We start from the raw sequence: 16,920 nt of genomic DNA on the forward strand, positions 1-16,920 counted from the left end.
AATATTCAAAGTGTTTTGTACGGGCTCCAGTCAGAATCCAATCATCTAGCTTTATTAGATTGCTGTAAAGCAGTAATAGTTTGCTTACTTGTTACTATTTGCTTTATAGCATTATTCTACTTTTAGTCAATCCCAAAGGAGATTTTATTTTTAAGGATTTGGTAAGGACAATTCACTCTTTGCTGATGGTTTTAATTTGGTGGTATACAGTGTTTTTACACAAGAATATAATGGTTAAATCTGTGTATAACATGGAGCTATGTAATTGCATATACATTATTTTACAGTTAGCTGTAGTGAAGAAATTAATGCTACTGTATACAGTCATCTAAACCTGTGTTATTCTATATTGGCTTGGTTTATGTTTGTTTTTATTTTCTTTGCTTTTTAATGACTGTTTTTAAATGCCATTTATGATATGTTACCGCTACACTATTTCTTAATGTAATCATTTTCATTTTTGTAAAGCACTTTGAATTGCCTTGTGTTGAGAGGAGCTTTATTTATATAGCTCCTCTCAACACAAGGCAATTCAAAGTGCTTTCAGTGCTTTTCAAATGCCTTCAGTTCCCAGAGTAGGCCAGCAGAGGGCGCAGAAGACCAATAAACTAAATAATGAATATAAGGTACGGAAGACACATGGCATATATACCCCATGGCCATGGCGCGCCATGCCTGCTGAACAATGCCTAGGTTATGTGCAATTTGACACGACCCCGGAAGTGTTTTTTCGGGGGGGGGGTGCTTATGCTAGCCTTGCAGCCTTGATGCTATGACGATGGACGCTCATGTGGAAGCTACCAGACAGCGAGCTGATTTATAAACTACCGTAGCCATTTGCCCACGTGTATGGGCAATGAATACACAAAGCCGTTAATTGTTTTTCCTATTTAATCATTTTTGAACCATTTTGGATATCACAAGGCATTGAATTTACCGTGGGAACAATATGAAAATACAGTTTTAAAAGCAACATTTTCCAAGGTGAGTCTCTCTGTCACGTTAGCCTTTACACAGGGCTATGTTAACATACGGCAGTGTTGTTTTATATTAACAACACTGTGTTTTATATTTACAGTTTTAATGGCGTCACAAAACTGGTTACTGAATGTCGACGACAACACGGCTGTCATTCCCTCTGTCTCTAGTAACGTTACTACTACTGTGTCAGACTGACTGAGTACAAACTACTGCACCAAAAATATAACGTTAATTTAACAACAGTCATTTTAAATAGAATGAATGTCATTACTGGACTAAGTTATGATAGCCTCCTGTTGGTTTATTTTCGGTGCTTTATTTGTTCTACGCATAACGGAGCAGCTAGCCATGCCATATAAACATTAGGAATATCCTTTTTTATATCAGAAACAGGTTTATTATGAGTAGGTTTACACATACGTGGAATTTGCCTTGGTGTATAATATGGTGCTTACATAAACACAGTTAAAGAAGATACATTGTAATAAAAACGAAAAAAAAAGAAAAGAAACTATTGTAAAAAATATGTTTCACTTTTTACTCCAACTCATTTATTTTACAAATGTAGTTACTTTGCAGATTTACGTTCTTATAGAATACATGAATCAATACACATAAGCCACCCAGTCGTGAATAAAGCAATTCAAATACCCCACCTTTACCAAGTGCAACATTCAAGTGATGAACACATAAATGCACCATTCATTGTAATCAAATAATAAGAACATATATGGGGCTTAACAGGGCCATTCTGCATTTTGAGTACTTTTAAGTACAATTTTGAATGCTGAGTATTTAACACTGTAATATTCCTACTTTTAATAGAGTAAATAATCTGAGTACTTCCTCTAAGTCTGGTTGTGTATTTGCTGCTTATTAGGTTTCCTGTTAGATTGCAGGCATACTACTATTGAGTGAGACAATGAATTAACTTCATTTAACACGACTATACATATCACTCAGCAGGCAATATATTTAGCACTTTATTAGTAAGGCCTCAATAGTTCTGCTTCGCTGCCTTAAACATTGTTGCTGTCTAGATTTGAGGATAATGATTTACTGGCCTGCAGACTTTGACTTGCAAAAGCCACAAGGCCCATGCCATCTCATGAACACATGGTCTTTGTGACTCAGCCTGGTTTATTATAAGGAGCTCTAATCTCCTGTGACTCAGTATTAAACAGAAGCCTTCTAGAATTTGATTGACACTTGTGTAATGTGTTCAAGAGAGAAAACTGCAGTCAAGAGATTTTGAAAAGATCTCATGGATTTGCTATATAGATTTTGATGAATGTCGACTTTTTGTTAAACGTCATACTTAAAGGAAAAAAGCTTGGTTAAGATCCAGACGTCCGTGACTAAATTATAGTTAAAAACACAATATATATCGCAGGGGGAAAAAATATCGTGCATCCCTAGTGTATATAACTGATTCCAGCGGTCTGCTTGTTGTTTTCCTCCATTTTAACAATGTTGTTTACCATAGATGAATATACACCATGTAAGAGAAAATGCTACTACTGAAAGGAAGGAAGTGTGTGCGTGTGTTACTCAATTACTATAAGTGAGAGCTTCTTGGAAAATGTAAATTAGAGTGGCTTGAGTAAGATAAAGTGCACAGTTGGCTGTCTGGAAATGAATCAGGGTTATTCCTAAATAAATGGGTCCAACAGCATTTGGCAATTTTGGCTGCTGTTAATCCTACACGTTCTCATTTAAATGTCTTCGTGGGAACCATCAAAATAAACAACAAGTGTCTGCAAAGAAGAGGTATTATCACACATACTGAATATGCTCACAAAACAGTGAAGTGTATGTGTACCATGTGTAACGAGCTGCTGGAAGTAGATAGACCTAAGAGTGTAATGCCTTTGTTTACAACAGCAAATGAGTTTGAAAATTCCACCTCAGTGTTCCTTCAGAATTGTTCTCACGTTTTGTCATGTGAGACAATTGTGTCTCAATGAAGAAGGAGGTGTCTTACACAGGAAACAAGCCTGTCTGCCCTGTGAATTTTGTTGCTGAATGACGTGAAAGAGAAAAGGACTGGAATGTTAAAGTCCCCCTCCTCTGTTTTGCTAAGTGTTGCTTCTCTTGTTTCAGCTGCTTCACATTCATCTGTTGTGTGAGGAGTTACCCACAGGCGCCAAATATCTGTACACTTCTGACAATCGCATCCGAAGAGTTATCTGTGTGCAGATCGATTTCTTAGCCTCAAGCTTTTTTTTTTTTTACCTTTTCTTTATTTTGGTACTTATTCTGTCCTTGTGCTTCTACAAAAACCAAAGCTGTCCTCTGGGGTTCAATAAAGTCTTATCTTATCTTTCTCAGCTTCACAAACAGTTTAAAAAAGAGACTGACATGTGTGTTTCAAAGGAATGGACCCTTCTGCTCATACACATATGTTAAGCAGCTTATATCAGGCTATTAATAAGATTAAATTAGCTGACATTCCTATTAACACAGTGGACCTTTGAAAAGTCTGAGCCCTGAACTTACCCGTAGACATTTGTCCGTGTTGACTTCAGTGCACTCTTGTATCAAACACACAGAAAGCAAACCCCCTGCCGGTTGTGTGACTGGTTTTGCTCACTTATGCAGTGTTTTTGTCTACAGCACAGCCTCTATTTGGCCATACAACCAAAGCTAGGGGTGCTTTAAAGTAGCAGGCGGTCAATTCTAATAGTTTTCTAGCCAAGCAGTGTAACTGGCACCATTGGAGTCTGATCCCATCCTGTCCATTGTTTGATCCAATTAACGGTGTTGTATGACCTAAAGATCATTTTGTATATGATTGGCTGGCTCTCATTAGTTCTGCTCCGCTGCCTTACACATTGTTGCTTTCTAGATTTGACGATAATAATTTACTGGCTTGCAGACTTTGAAAACCATATATTTTCTTGTGAGATAAAGGCAGGCTGTGCAACCAACCTTTTATATTCACTTCACTATCAGAAGCATTGTGCCTGCCCTGTGATTCATGGACAATGAAGGAGGTGTGATGGATGTCGACTCAACTGCCTCTGGTCATTGCAGAGCTGTTTTTGTGTCTGGTTACCAACGCCTGTGTCACACCTGCTTTTTTCCGCGGGCAGAAGGAGTTTGGCAACGCTTAGGGAAGTAGACAGCACTGACAACACTTGGAAACATAAACATTGGTGCTGTGTGTGTGTGTGTGTGTGTGTGTGTGTGTGTGTGTGTGTGTGTGTGTGTGTGTGTGTGTGTGTGTGTGTGTGTGTGTGTGTGTGTGTGGTGTGTGTGTGTGTGTGTGTGTGTGTGTGTGTGTGTGTGTGTGTGTGTGTGTGTGTGTGTGTGTGTGTGTGTGTGTGTGTGTGGTTGTGTGTGTGTGTGTGTGTGTGTGTGTGTGTGTGTGTGTGTGTGTGGTGTGTGTGTGTGTGTGTGTGTGTGTGTGTGTGTGTGTGTGTGTGTGTGTGTGTGTGTGTGTGTGTGTGTGTGTGTGTGTGTGTGCGCGCGCGCCACGTTCTCATCCCGTCACATATTGACGGACGGTCAGGGCCCCTCCCCGTCGCTATATTACGTACAGGGTACCCCTTTCCCGTCATTTTCTACGGGCAGGGCGTCCCATAGACCTTCATTGCGGACACAGCGGACCCCTTGCCCGTCAGGCTTCTACGGGCAGGGCGTCCCATGGACCTTCATAATGCCTATTTTAAGGTTCATTTGGCTTTAAAATGCGTTTTGATCTCATTTTATGCGAGTAATGAGTTTTTATTTCTGATTATTTGTGCAGTACATGTACATGATGTTTAGTTTGCTAGTTATGACGAAGATTACTTCATGAATGTGTACACATTCATGGTTGCTAAGGTGGTTGCTATGGACGCTGCAACAGCTCCCAGACCACGTGATCAACAACAATGGCTGTCCTTCGTGTTATTCTCGGTGAAAATGCCTATTTTAAGGTTCATTTGGCCATTAAAATGCGTTTTGATGTCATTGTATGCGAGTAATGAGTTTTTATTTCGGATTATTTGTGCAGTACATGTACATGATGTTTAGTTTGCTAGTTATGACGAAGATTACCTTACGTCTGTGAGGAAAATACACGGGGCTCAGAGCCTCGTATTTTTAAAATCTTTTTTTCCTTCTAATTTATTATTCTTTTCAAAATAACACAGTTATTTACTCACCAATAACACACAATTATCCTTGCTTTTATTTATTGGTTTAATTCCATAATCTCGGTCTTTTTTGGTGTCCGTCAGGAACTGAATTTCAAAATAAAAATAACCGGAAACAGACGTAGGCCTATAAGGGACATTTCGAGCATCATTGCGATTGTCAAAATGTTTGAGTTTAGGATGTCCGAAGACACTACACTACCCAGAATCCCCAGCTATCGTTTAGGACTACAGTCCCCGTGATTACTCTTCAAGGTCTGGGATTGGATGGAACGAAACCACGCCAGACTATCCAAAACTGGAATCGAACGCCCCCCCAGAACTACACACTACACTATTGTGTTTCGCAAAATGTTCTATGGGACGTCTCTACTGAACGTTTTCGTTTTTCCCACAATTAGAAGTTGCCAGTATTAAACACATTGGTGTTATCAAATGTAAAACATATAATTAATAAATGGGTGAAAATCGCTGTCCATAATGCGCAGCATCAATATATAGCATTAATATACCCACATGACCGCTCATTGATACTTTGTAATTCTACTCCACTACAATTCAGAGGGTAACCTGGTATTTTTACTCCACTACACTTATTTGAGTTACTTTGCAGATTCTGATTAATGATGTGAAATATAAACAACCCTTAAATCAGACTTTAGTTACACCTGAGTGACATTCAGGTAAGGTGATTGTCAAGTGCCAACAATCAGGAGAGATATTTGATAGTTGGTGCTTGAGAAGACTAAACATGTATCTGCAATTGACATTAATGGAAACGAGTAATAAAGTATATTAATTACTCGTTATTCTCTACTAATAGTTAATTAAAGACTATATATTATGGCTATTTTGCACATCCCTTTCAAGATTTCAAGATTTTAAAGGTGTATTGACATATCATACACAACTTACGGTGTAGTTATGAAATGAATGAAAAACTTGGGTCACAGGTCCCTCAACAGTGCATTACAAGACATCTATCAATATGTGTGTACCTCCACCATTAAAATGTCATATTCTGCACATTTCTTATTCTATCTACATACATAAGAGTATAATCCATATGTATAATATCAGTTAAAATAAGTGCTTCAACATAGTTAACATTGCAGGAAAGCAATATATTAGACGTTAAGTACTTTGTATTTATCTGTAGATAGATACCCCCAACGTTTTTTTCTTATTTAAAAGAAGACCGTAATCTGTTATTTAATATTTAAATAAAGGTTAATTCGTTTTTCTGTTTTGCACCTCCTCCTATTAATATCTTTGTACATCCTGCACTAAACTGTTTTATTGAAGAGATCACTTACAGTATCTTCTTGATTTTTTATATTCTATATTTCTATCACAGTGTAGTTTTATTCATGCTTTCACATAATTCTATCACAGTGTAGTTTTATTCATGCTTTCACATAATTTTACAGCATATTGCTATACTATTTCAGACTCAGTATTTACATTCTTACATTCAAAATTCAATCCAAATCAGTAATATCTTTAAAAACTACAAGTCCTATTATATCAGCTGTGCACCGTTATGGTGTAAATATAACCTATCTATGAATTATATCAAATGTAAAAGTCAGCCGAATTAGTGTTGATACTGCAAGGAGACGTATTGTGTGAAGAGAAATTGAGAAGTTTTTTAATTATTGATATATTTATGATCCACGTCAAGTATTCAGTTTCGGCGGCATTTCTTTAGTTTTTCCAAAGGTCTTCTCATCAGGGCGCTCTAAATAAAGAACTACGGCATATCTGTAATATGTAATGCAGCCGAACCGTGTATTACAATGCCGTTATGTGATGACTTTCAAAGAGAAAAGCAAGAACACTCGGAATTAAGTATTATTTTAGTCTTTTCAAATGTTTTCCGGATTTCATCTAATATAAACACCAAACCCCAGCATGCATTGCGGCTAAAACATCCAATCAGCGTAGCTGAGAATCTTGGGTAATCGCTCGAAATGCCCACGTCAGTTTCCGGTTATTTTTATTGTTAAATTCAGTTCCTGACGAAAGCCAAAAAAGACCGAGATTATGGAATTAAACCAATAAATAAAAGCAAGGATAATTGTGTGTTATTGGTGAGTAAATAACATTGTGTTATTTTGAAAAGAATAATAAATTAGAAGGAAAAAAAGATTTTAAAAATACGAGGCTCTGAGCCCCGTGTATTTTCCTCACAGACGTAAGGTAATCTTCGTCATAACTAGCAAACTAAACATCATGTACATGTACTGCACAAATAATCAGAAATAAAAACTCATTACTCGCATACAATGACATCAAAACGCATTTTAATGGCCAAATGAACCTTAAAATAGGCATTTTCACCGAGAATAACACGAAGGACAGCCATTGTTGTTGATCACGTGGTCTGGGAGCTGTTGCAGCGTCCATAGCAACCACCTTAGCAACCATGAATGTGTACACATTCATGAAGTAATCTTCGTCATAACTAGCAAACTAAACATCATGTACATGTACTGCACAAATAATCAGAAATAAAAACTCATTACTCGCATAAAATGAGATCAAAACGCATTTTAATGGCCAAATGAACCTTAAAATAGGCATTATGAAGGTCCATGGGACGCCCTGCCCGTAGAAGCCTGACGGGCAAGGGGTCCGCTGTGTCCGCAATGAAGGTCTATGGGACGCCCTGCCCGTAGAAAATGACGGGAAAGGGGTACCCTGTACGTAATATAGCGACGGGGAGGGGCCCTGACCGTCCGTCAATATGTGACGGGATGGGTGTGTGTGTGTGTGTGTGTGTGTGTGTGTGTGTGTGTGTGTGTGTGTGTGTGTGTGTGTGTGTGTGTGTGTGTGTGTGTGTGTGTGTGTGTGTGTGTGTGTGTGTGTGTGTGTGTGTGTGTGTGTGTGTGTGTGTGTGTGTGTGTGTGTGTGTGTGTGTGTGTGTGTGTGTGTGTGTGTGTGTGTGTGTGTGTGTGTGTGTGAGATGAATGCCCTGATTGTCGAATAATGTACATTAAACAGGAAAACAATTTGTTCCCAGCGTCGGGGTTCTGATTCCAAGGCTCAATGGAAAGTTATTGCACTTAGTCAGGTGGTGTGTGACTGCTTCTCCAAGTGGCTTTCTGACATTAAACTACACGTTGTAAGAGATTAAGGTAACTCTAATACGTAGAAGTTATGCAACATACTGTACTTCCATAATTCCTAGACACACACTCTACTTTCTTAGGACAGCCCCTCGCAAGCTCCTTGCAGCCTCTTGCTAGAATGTAAATGGGTCCTTGCATCTCTAAGTTGTGAAACCCCGGCAGAAGGGCGTCTAGAAAACCAACTACTGGTTTTGTTATTCATACAAATGTGTCTGACCTTTTTTTTCTTCTGTTGCCCTTTCAGTTTTGCCAGAACTTCCTACATCAGAATGAAGGAACGGACAGATGCTCCTCAGGACCGGTGAGTTTGATGCAAGTGAGACTCTCACTTCCCCCTGTTTGCTCTCGACCAGAGTTCCTCACTGTTGTTTTGCTCTCGACCGCAGTTTCTGTGTCAGGCAAGGATGTAACATTTCAATACTAAAAATAATTATACTTCAAATAATCCCATCTCAAATATTTGTATTATGACTAGAGCCGGGACTCGATTAAAAAAATTAATCTAATTAATTAGAGGCTTTGTAATTAATTAATCGAAATTAATCGCATTTTTAATCAAATATACATATTTGACCTGACAGTGAGAAGCAATTTTCACATGGATTTGACTCCAGGTGGTCTACAGTCGAGTGCAATCCAGTGAGCCAGGGAGCTGGTTATTTTCTCAGACGTGGACTTACTTATCCTGGCCCTGAAACCAGTCATCTGGTTGAGTGTGGGTTGGGTCAGGGTGTGGTTCCTTGCACTCGGAGTCGGGCTAACGTCCACGCTAGCTGCTACATGCTTTGCATTTAGGTGATACTTTAGGCTTGATGTGCTGCGGTGATATGCAAATTCTTTTTTGCATAATTTGCACACAACCGTGCTCTTATCGACGCTTACCGTCCGTTTTTTAAAACAAAATGTCCCATCCACGGGGCCGACCAAAGCGGTCTCATCAGCTTGTTCGTTCATGTTTGACTATTGTTCACCGTGGTTTGTTGTTGTTTGAAGTCCCATGCTGCAGTCATGAATGTTAGTTGGTGCTCCAGTATAATCGGTACGCCTGAAACTCATCCAGTGAGAAACGTTCCGCTGTGCAAAAATAAGTGCGATTAAAGTGCGATTAAAATGCGTTAATTTTTGTTTAATTAATCTTAATTAACGCGTTAAAGTCCCGGCCCTAATTATGACATATTGTACTCATTTTGACATGGATATTACAGAAATCCTAGTTTTCCATGAAGACAATAGCTAGAGTTTTACCAAGAACTGGAGATGGCTCTTTAATACAGCCCTAACGGATGTAGGAGGGTAAAGAGTAAAGTTTATATGGGGTCAAATTTAGAGTGGTGCTGGTTTACGTGCTGCATTGTTTCACATGCATGTGAATCTCTCCTGCATACAATCAATCAATCAATCAATCAATCAATCAATCAATCAATCAATCAATCAATGTTTATTTATATAGCCCAATATCACAAATGTTACATTTGTCTCAGTGGTCTTCTTCACAGTGTGTACAGAATATCAGTATGACAATACGACACCCTCTGTCCTCAGACCCTCTGTCCTCAGACCCTCTGTCCTTAGACCCCCTGTCCTTAGACCCTCACATCGTACAAGGAAAAACTTCCGAAGAAAACCCAGTTTAAAGGGAAAATGGGAGAAACCTCAGGGAGAGCAACAGAGGAGGGATCCCTCTCCCAGGACGGACAGACGTGCAATAGATGCCGTGTGTAAATTGAAAAGATAACACATTTGCAACATAGGTAGTCCAAATGTTTGGAAATGCATGTGTGTATAATAGGAAGATGAATCCACGAGGATATCCATCCAGTACCTATGATCCAGGACCACAGCCACGACTCGCGATCCGGGGCTCGCGATCCAGGACACAGGACCGCAGGATCATCCATGACTCCGGATCCCGGCGTATATAGACACCAAAAAGAAAGACATATGGGGAAGCTGGGTTAATCGGAACATGAGAGTACACAGGTACACAGAGAGAAGGAAGAAGTAAGATGTCCCCCGACAAACTAAGCCTATATCAGCAAAACTAGGGGCTGAATCTAATCAGCCCTAACTATAAGCTTTATCAAAAAGGAAGGTCTTAAGCGCACTCTTAAAAACGGATAGGGTGTCTGCCGCCCGAACACAAACTGGAAGCTTGCGTGGAAGATTCATCGTTAACACGTACAAACTGAGAGCGTTCAGATAGATAGGACCTAAACCAGCCTAAAGCAGTTCCCTGTATGCCAACTAAGTGCTCTAGTCTTTGCAATAGGATGTCATGGTCGATAGTATCAAATGCAGCACTGAGATCGAGCAAGACAAGAATAGAGACAAGTCCCCTGTCTGAGGCTATTAGAATGTCATTTGTGACTTTAACCAGAGCTGTCTCTGTGCTATGATGTGTTCTAAAGCCAGACTGAAAATCTTCAAATAAATCATTGTTTCTTAAGTAATCACACAACTGTTTTGCGACCGCTTTCTCAAGAATTTTTGAGAGGAACGGAAGATTAGAAATAGGTCTATAGTTGGCTAAAACCTCTGGATCGAGGTTGTGCTTTTTAAGAAGCGGTTTTATCACTGCTACTTTGAATGATTGTGGAACATAGCCTGATAATAAAGACATATTCATAATATTTAATAAATAAGTGCTAATTAATGGAAAAACTTCCTTCAACAGCTTAGTTGGAATTGGGTCTAACATGCACGTTGATGGGTTAGAAGAGAGAATCATTGAATGTAATTGTTCAAGGTTAATGGCTCAAAAGCATTCTAGTTTACTATCTAGTGTACTATTAGAACTTACGTTTCCGGGAGCTGTTGATAACACTATACTGGTCGAAGGCAAGAGGTCATTAATTTTGTTTCTAAGAGTAACAATTTTATCGTTAAAAAAGCACATAAAATCATTGCTACTGAGTGCTACGGGAAGAGAAGGCTCAATCGAGCTGTGGCTCTCTGTCAGCCTGGCTACAGTGCTGAAGAGAAATCTTGCATTATTCTTATTCTCATCTATTAATGAAGAGTAGTAGGCTGCTCTCGCTTTACGCAGTGCTTTCTTATATTCATAAGTAATATGCCAAGTTTATTGGAACGCCATATCCTTTCAAGTTGTCTCGACTTTTGCTTTATTTTGCGGGTTTCGGCATTATGCCATGGAGCTAATCTATGTTGATTTATTTTCTTCTTTTTCAAAGGAGCAACAGAGTCTCATTTTATTCGCAGCGCATCTGTAGCACTATCAACAACATGATCAATTTGGGGTGGTGTACATTTTGTATAAGTTTCCTCCCCTACATGCAGACATGCTATCGAGTTAAGTATTGGTGGAATCTCTTCCTTAAATGTGGCTATAGCACTAACAGATGTTTCTGCTGCAGGAGCTTTTGACTAATGCTTTGTAGTCTCGTAACAGTACTTCAAAAGTTACTAAGAAATGGTCGGATAAAGCAGGATTATGCGGTTCGACTAAAAGTTGCTCAATTTCAATACCATAAGTCAGAACAAGGTCGAGAGTGTGATTATAGCAGTGGGTTGGTTTATTTACACTCTGACAGAAACCAACAGAATCTAATATAGAGTTAAATGCAACAGTAAGGCTATTTTTATCATCGTCAACATGAATATTAAAGTCACCTACGATAATTACTTTGTCTGTTTTAAGAACCAAAGTTGATAAAAACTCAGAGAATTCAGATAAGAATTCTGAATAAGGACCTGGTGCACGATACACTGTAACAAATAAGATTGGCTGCAAAGTTTTCCAGGTCGGATGCGTAAGACTAAAAACGAGGCTTTCAAAGGAGGTATTTAATTTTGGTTTAGTATTGATAAGTAAACTTGAGTCAAAGATTGCTGCAACTCCACCTCCTCGGCCCGTGCCTCGAGCAATATGAGTGTTGATATGGCTGGGTGGAGTGGCCTCATTTATGCTGACATATTCTTCATGTCTCAACCAAGTTTCAGTGAGACAGCATATATCAATATTATAATCTGATATTAAATCATTTACCAATATTGCTTTAGATGCTAGAGATCTTATGTTTAAGAGACCACATTTAATCTTCCTGTTTTGTTGCACTGTAGTAGTTGTTACATTTACTTTTATTAGATTATTATGTATGACACCTCTATTAGGTTTTACCTTAAATTGTCCTTGGGCAGACACACACACTGCTAATATTGGGTATTTTATTGGGTTCGGGATTCCTATGGATGACTGCCTAGGAGAGAGCGCAGAGAAGCGTATAAGACTGCGACTCCACCTCCTGGTCTCAACTCCAGTTTGTCATGGATTAAGTCCACAAAGCTCTGAAATGTTTGCCGAAATGAGATCTGCCGTCTCTCTTAATCAGACCAGGTTTTCCCCAGAAGGCTGTCCAATTATTTACGAAGCCCACATTGTTTGCTGGGCACCACCAAGACAACCAGCGCTGAAATGATGACATGCGGCTATACATGTCATCATTGATCAGATTGGGGAGGGGACCAGAGAAGATTACGGTGTCCGACCTTGTTTTAGCATAACTACACACCGACTCCACATTAAGTTTGGTGCATTCTGATTGGCGTAAACGAACATCATTACCACCGTTGTGAATAACAATCCTACTGTATTTACGTTTATTTTTAGCCAGCAGTTTAAGATGCGCCTCAACGTCGCCCGCTCTGGCCCCCGGAAAGCATGTGACCGTGGAGGCTTCGGTCTCTAAATTCACGTGTCTCATAATAGAGCTACCAATAACCAGAGTTGGCTTCTCAGCAGGTGTCTCGCTGAGTGGGGAATATCTGTTAGATACGTGAACGTGTTTGTGGGGACCTGCAGGTTTCGCGTTATGCCCCTTCTGAACAGTCACCCAGTCTCCCTGCTGCTCTGGAGTTGCCGGGGGACGGCTAAGAGGAGCAACCTTTTAGCCGGTCCGCACCGGCTAACATGGGCTTTACTGTAGCTGAGTTACTTTCTAAGATGCGGAGCCGGGCTTCTATGGCTATGATTCCCGCCTCCAACCTAACAACTATACTACATTTAACACATGTATCCTTACCAGTAAAGGAGGCCGGGAAGTAACCAGAGGTGTGGACTCGAGTCACATGACTTGGACTCGAATCAGACTCGAGTCACCAATTTGATGACTTGAGACTCGACTTGACAAAATCACAAAACACTTGCGACTCGACTTGGACTTGAACACCAATGACTCGGGACTTGACTTGGACTCGAGCCTTCTGACTTGAGGTGACTTGATCATTTAATTCAGAGGTCTCCAACACGCCGATCGCGAGCTGCCGCTAGAAGAGAAGACTCCCGTCGGGGAGAGCAGAATCTCCAGCCGCTCCTACTCTTGCTGAGAATCCTTGCAGGCAGGGGCGGGATTTTATTTAGCTGGGCCACCATGCGGCCAATCATATGCGAGGACACAATAGGATCATACCATTATGTGAAAGAAGGGTGGGGGGCACAGCAGGTGTAGTGGTACAGGCCAGCTGCACAGAGCTACGGGGAGACGGATTTAAATGCAAGCGCGTCGGAAAAAGTCAAGAAATGAGCAAAAACCGAAAAAAGAAGCAGCATCTGGCTGCATTTCAATGATATTGGAGAAAGCAAAGCTGAGTGCAGGATTTGTAAAATGAAAATAACCTTTTTTGGTTACCTTTTATTTTGGTAACTGTCAGAGGTGGGAGAATTTCAGATCTTGTACTTGACTACACAAGTACCAGAGTGTAGGAATACTCGGTTACGGTCCTGCATTCAAAATGTTACAAGTAAAAGTACAAAAGTATTAGCATCAAAATATAGTTAAAGTACCACCTGCAGAGGGATCTAGATGCCGGTGTTCTCTTCCCCACCGCCTGGCTGCACATTATCCCTGGCATAAAGATAGATTGTGGGTCCCTTATAACATGTTGTACACAGTGATAAACATTCTGGTCACCTCAACATCAGGGATTTTATACATTAAACTCCTTCTGATTCAAACCGCCACGGTAGCCTTACCCTATTGTTCCCTCTTAAAATAGAAAAAAACACGTTACTTTACCAGCAGAGAGAAAATTGATTATTAAATTATTAATGTGACTAATAAAGAGCAATTTGATTATTAAGTATTATTCTGTTGATCAATGTCATTACATTTGGTGAAAAACACATAATGACTTGTTTATGACTCGTTTTGTCAACGTTTACGACTTGGACTTGACTTGAACTTGCCCAACCTGACTTGAGACTTGACTTGGACTTGAGCGCAAAGACTTGAGACTTGACTCGGACTTGAGCGCAAAGACTTGAGACTTGACTTGGACTTGCAAAACAATGACTTGGTCCCACCTCTGGAAGTAACCAAACATGAGACAGTTAGAGCAGGAAATAGCACCCGAGGGTGGGGAAAGAGCCATGGCTAGCTATCAAGCTAAAGTTGCTACCGTTAGCAAACCCGAAAAGAGTGTAGGCAACTGTGGAGTTACAGTCGCTAAGAGAAGGAGAGTTGTGAGTGCTTAAGCTGTAGTAACGTGTGATTACAACGTCAGGCAGTTGCCGTGATCAAGAGTTTTAAAACGATCGATTAAGTTTAAGATAATAAGCTATCAGCAACAGAACAGGCACACGGGATACCCGGAGATGACAGCAACAACAACAACAACCGGAAGTTACAACATGCTTACCGCAATAGTGGTCCGCATATAAAATCAATCACTTGAAATCCAGCTTTGGAAAAGTACCGTAAATAGAGCTTATATCAGAATGGACGGTTGGCGCAGTGGTCTGTGCATCCGATCATCAGATCAAGGGGGAGTGCTGGGGAACTCCAGTTCGAAACCCGCTCCCGCCGCCACTGCGTCAGGCCGTTGTGTCCTTGGGCAAGACACTTCACCCGGATTTGCTCCTTGTCCACAGTACATGTATAATACCAATGTATACTTGTAAAAGTGCCTCGATGACCTCGAGGCGTGAAGATGGACGGTGTGGCGCAGTGCGCTGTGCAATGATCATCAGATCAAGGGGTGAAACCCGCCGCTGCTGCGTCTGTAAAGCCGGTGGGCAAGACCCTTCACCTGAACTTGCTCCTGTGGGTATTGTCCACAGTTTCTGACCATTGCATGTATGATGTGCAATGTGTGTATATGTAAAGCGCTTTGAGTCATTGATAATGCGCTATAATAAATGTAAGGAATTATTATTATTATTATTATTAATGTTAATTCAAGTGGTGTCAATTGAACACACTAAAGCTCGTACATTTAAGTTTGAATTTTTTACATTAGAAATGTCAAGTTTAAATATTGTATGTTGGTGGGAAGTGAGGCAAAAACGTGTGAGATGTTGAAGTAAAGAAATTAATGACAATCTAGAAAGAGAAATCAGAGGGTTTTTGAATTCACTATTAAATGATTTCTGAATTATTGGCTTAGAGTGCGCCAATTTTCCTACACTAAGCTTAAGCATTCCCCTCTGTATAATGCACGCTTCACAGCCAGGCACTATACCGCTATCATACTGCGAACACTTACTGTTCCCACTCCTCTACAACTTCAATACAAATGGTGAGTGCACGGTTCAGCAAAATGCCTTTCTCCTCCGTTTCTACCACACTGAAAACGAACGAGTGCGGAACCTTTTTGTCATGGTTAAGCTGTGGTGTTACACAGAGTGGGTGATGGTTTTTACTGACGTCTAGTGATCTCCTGTCAAATCAATACAGGAAGCTTGTACCAGCTCCAATCTGCGCTGGATATGTAGGAGGTAATTGGGGTCAAACTTTGTAATATGCTACATTTCCAATATTTCTTTAACGCTTTAATGTTTCCAGAATAATTGCGAGCCTTAACGCTTCAACATTGACAGCCCTGGTTGATACATTACATTTCCAGTACTGCTTCATTCTGTATTGTAAACCATTTTCAATGTATTGATCTTTACTTCCCATGTACAGGGGCTGCCTGGTGGGGATCTGTTTCTTCATTCTGGGCCTGGGAACGCTGCTACCATGGAACTTCTTCATGACTGCCTCATTGGTAAAAACATGGCAATGACTTAATCCCTCAAATACAGTGGAACTGACCCATTATCTGCGCCTTTCTCTGTTTTATAACATGAACAGAAACAGACTCAGTCAAAAACATGGTAGTTTCTCAGCATTGCCCATTCAGATGGAACATGTTGTGGTTCCTCACTTGAACCTCTGATGAATCACATGCTAAATGGATGACTACGGCTTATGGATACTAATCTCTTTCAAGAACATATCTAGATTGTGTAGGGTGTTAAAGGGTAATGACCTATAGCGACCCATACATCCAGACACTATCATATGACTTTAGGTAACTATATGGCTTACCTCAGTGGAACATGTGATCCACATGGTAGGGTTTTCACCAACAACTCCTGAGGGAAATATCTGCCTTTTTCTTTAAATGCTCCCCTATGTTCAAAAGCTGAATGCGAACATCCGTTTACTGTTTGGCGGTGGATACGAAGTTTACAATACGTTTATTTGAACTTAACAAATGGAAATGTCTGTGTGCTGTGTCTATAAACAGGATTGTTTTCAATGATGAGAATGAACTCAAACGGTAAATTCCCAAACGATAAAAAACAAAACGGTAAGCTGAAAGACACTAAAATGCTCCGTGAAGCTGAAAAGGGCTAAAGTGAAACGTATTTCATATCGCAC

At 40.2% G+C, this 16,920-nt stretch overlaps 1 protein-coding gene across 3 annotated transcripts in view; it reads left to right on the top strand.

Moving 5' to 3' along the window:
* The first annotated feature begins 697 nt into the window (after positions 1-697).
* The window catches only part of LOC117463458 (equilibrative nucleoside transporter 2-like), a 30,835-nt gene continuing 14,612 nt past the window's right edge, over positions 698-16,920 (top strand). For all 3 annotated transcript variants that reach the window (XR_004553920.2, XR_004553921.2, XM_034105693.2), the window contains exons 1-3: positions 698-984; positions 8,502-8,558; positions 16,180-16,261. Coding sequence is in view for 1 of the 3 variants with exons in the window: in XM_034105693.2 (XP_033961584.1) it covers positions 8,527-8,558; positions 16,180-16,261 (114 nt within the window). In the remaining 2 variants the exon portion in view is untranslated. The remainder of the gene's footprint in view (positions 985-8,501; positions 8,559-16,179; positions 16,262-16,920) is intronic.

Source organism: Pseudochaenichthys georgianus, chromosome 18, assembly GCF_902827115.2.
Source record: "Pseudochaenichthys georgianus chromosome 18, fPseGeo1.2, whole genome shotgun sequence".
Lineage (NCBI taxonomy): Eukaryota > Metazoa > Chordata > Actinopteri > Perciformes > Channichthyidae > Pseudochaenichthys > Pseudochaenichthys georgianus.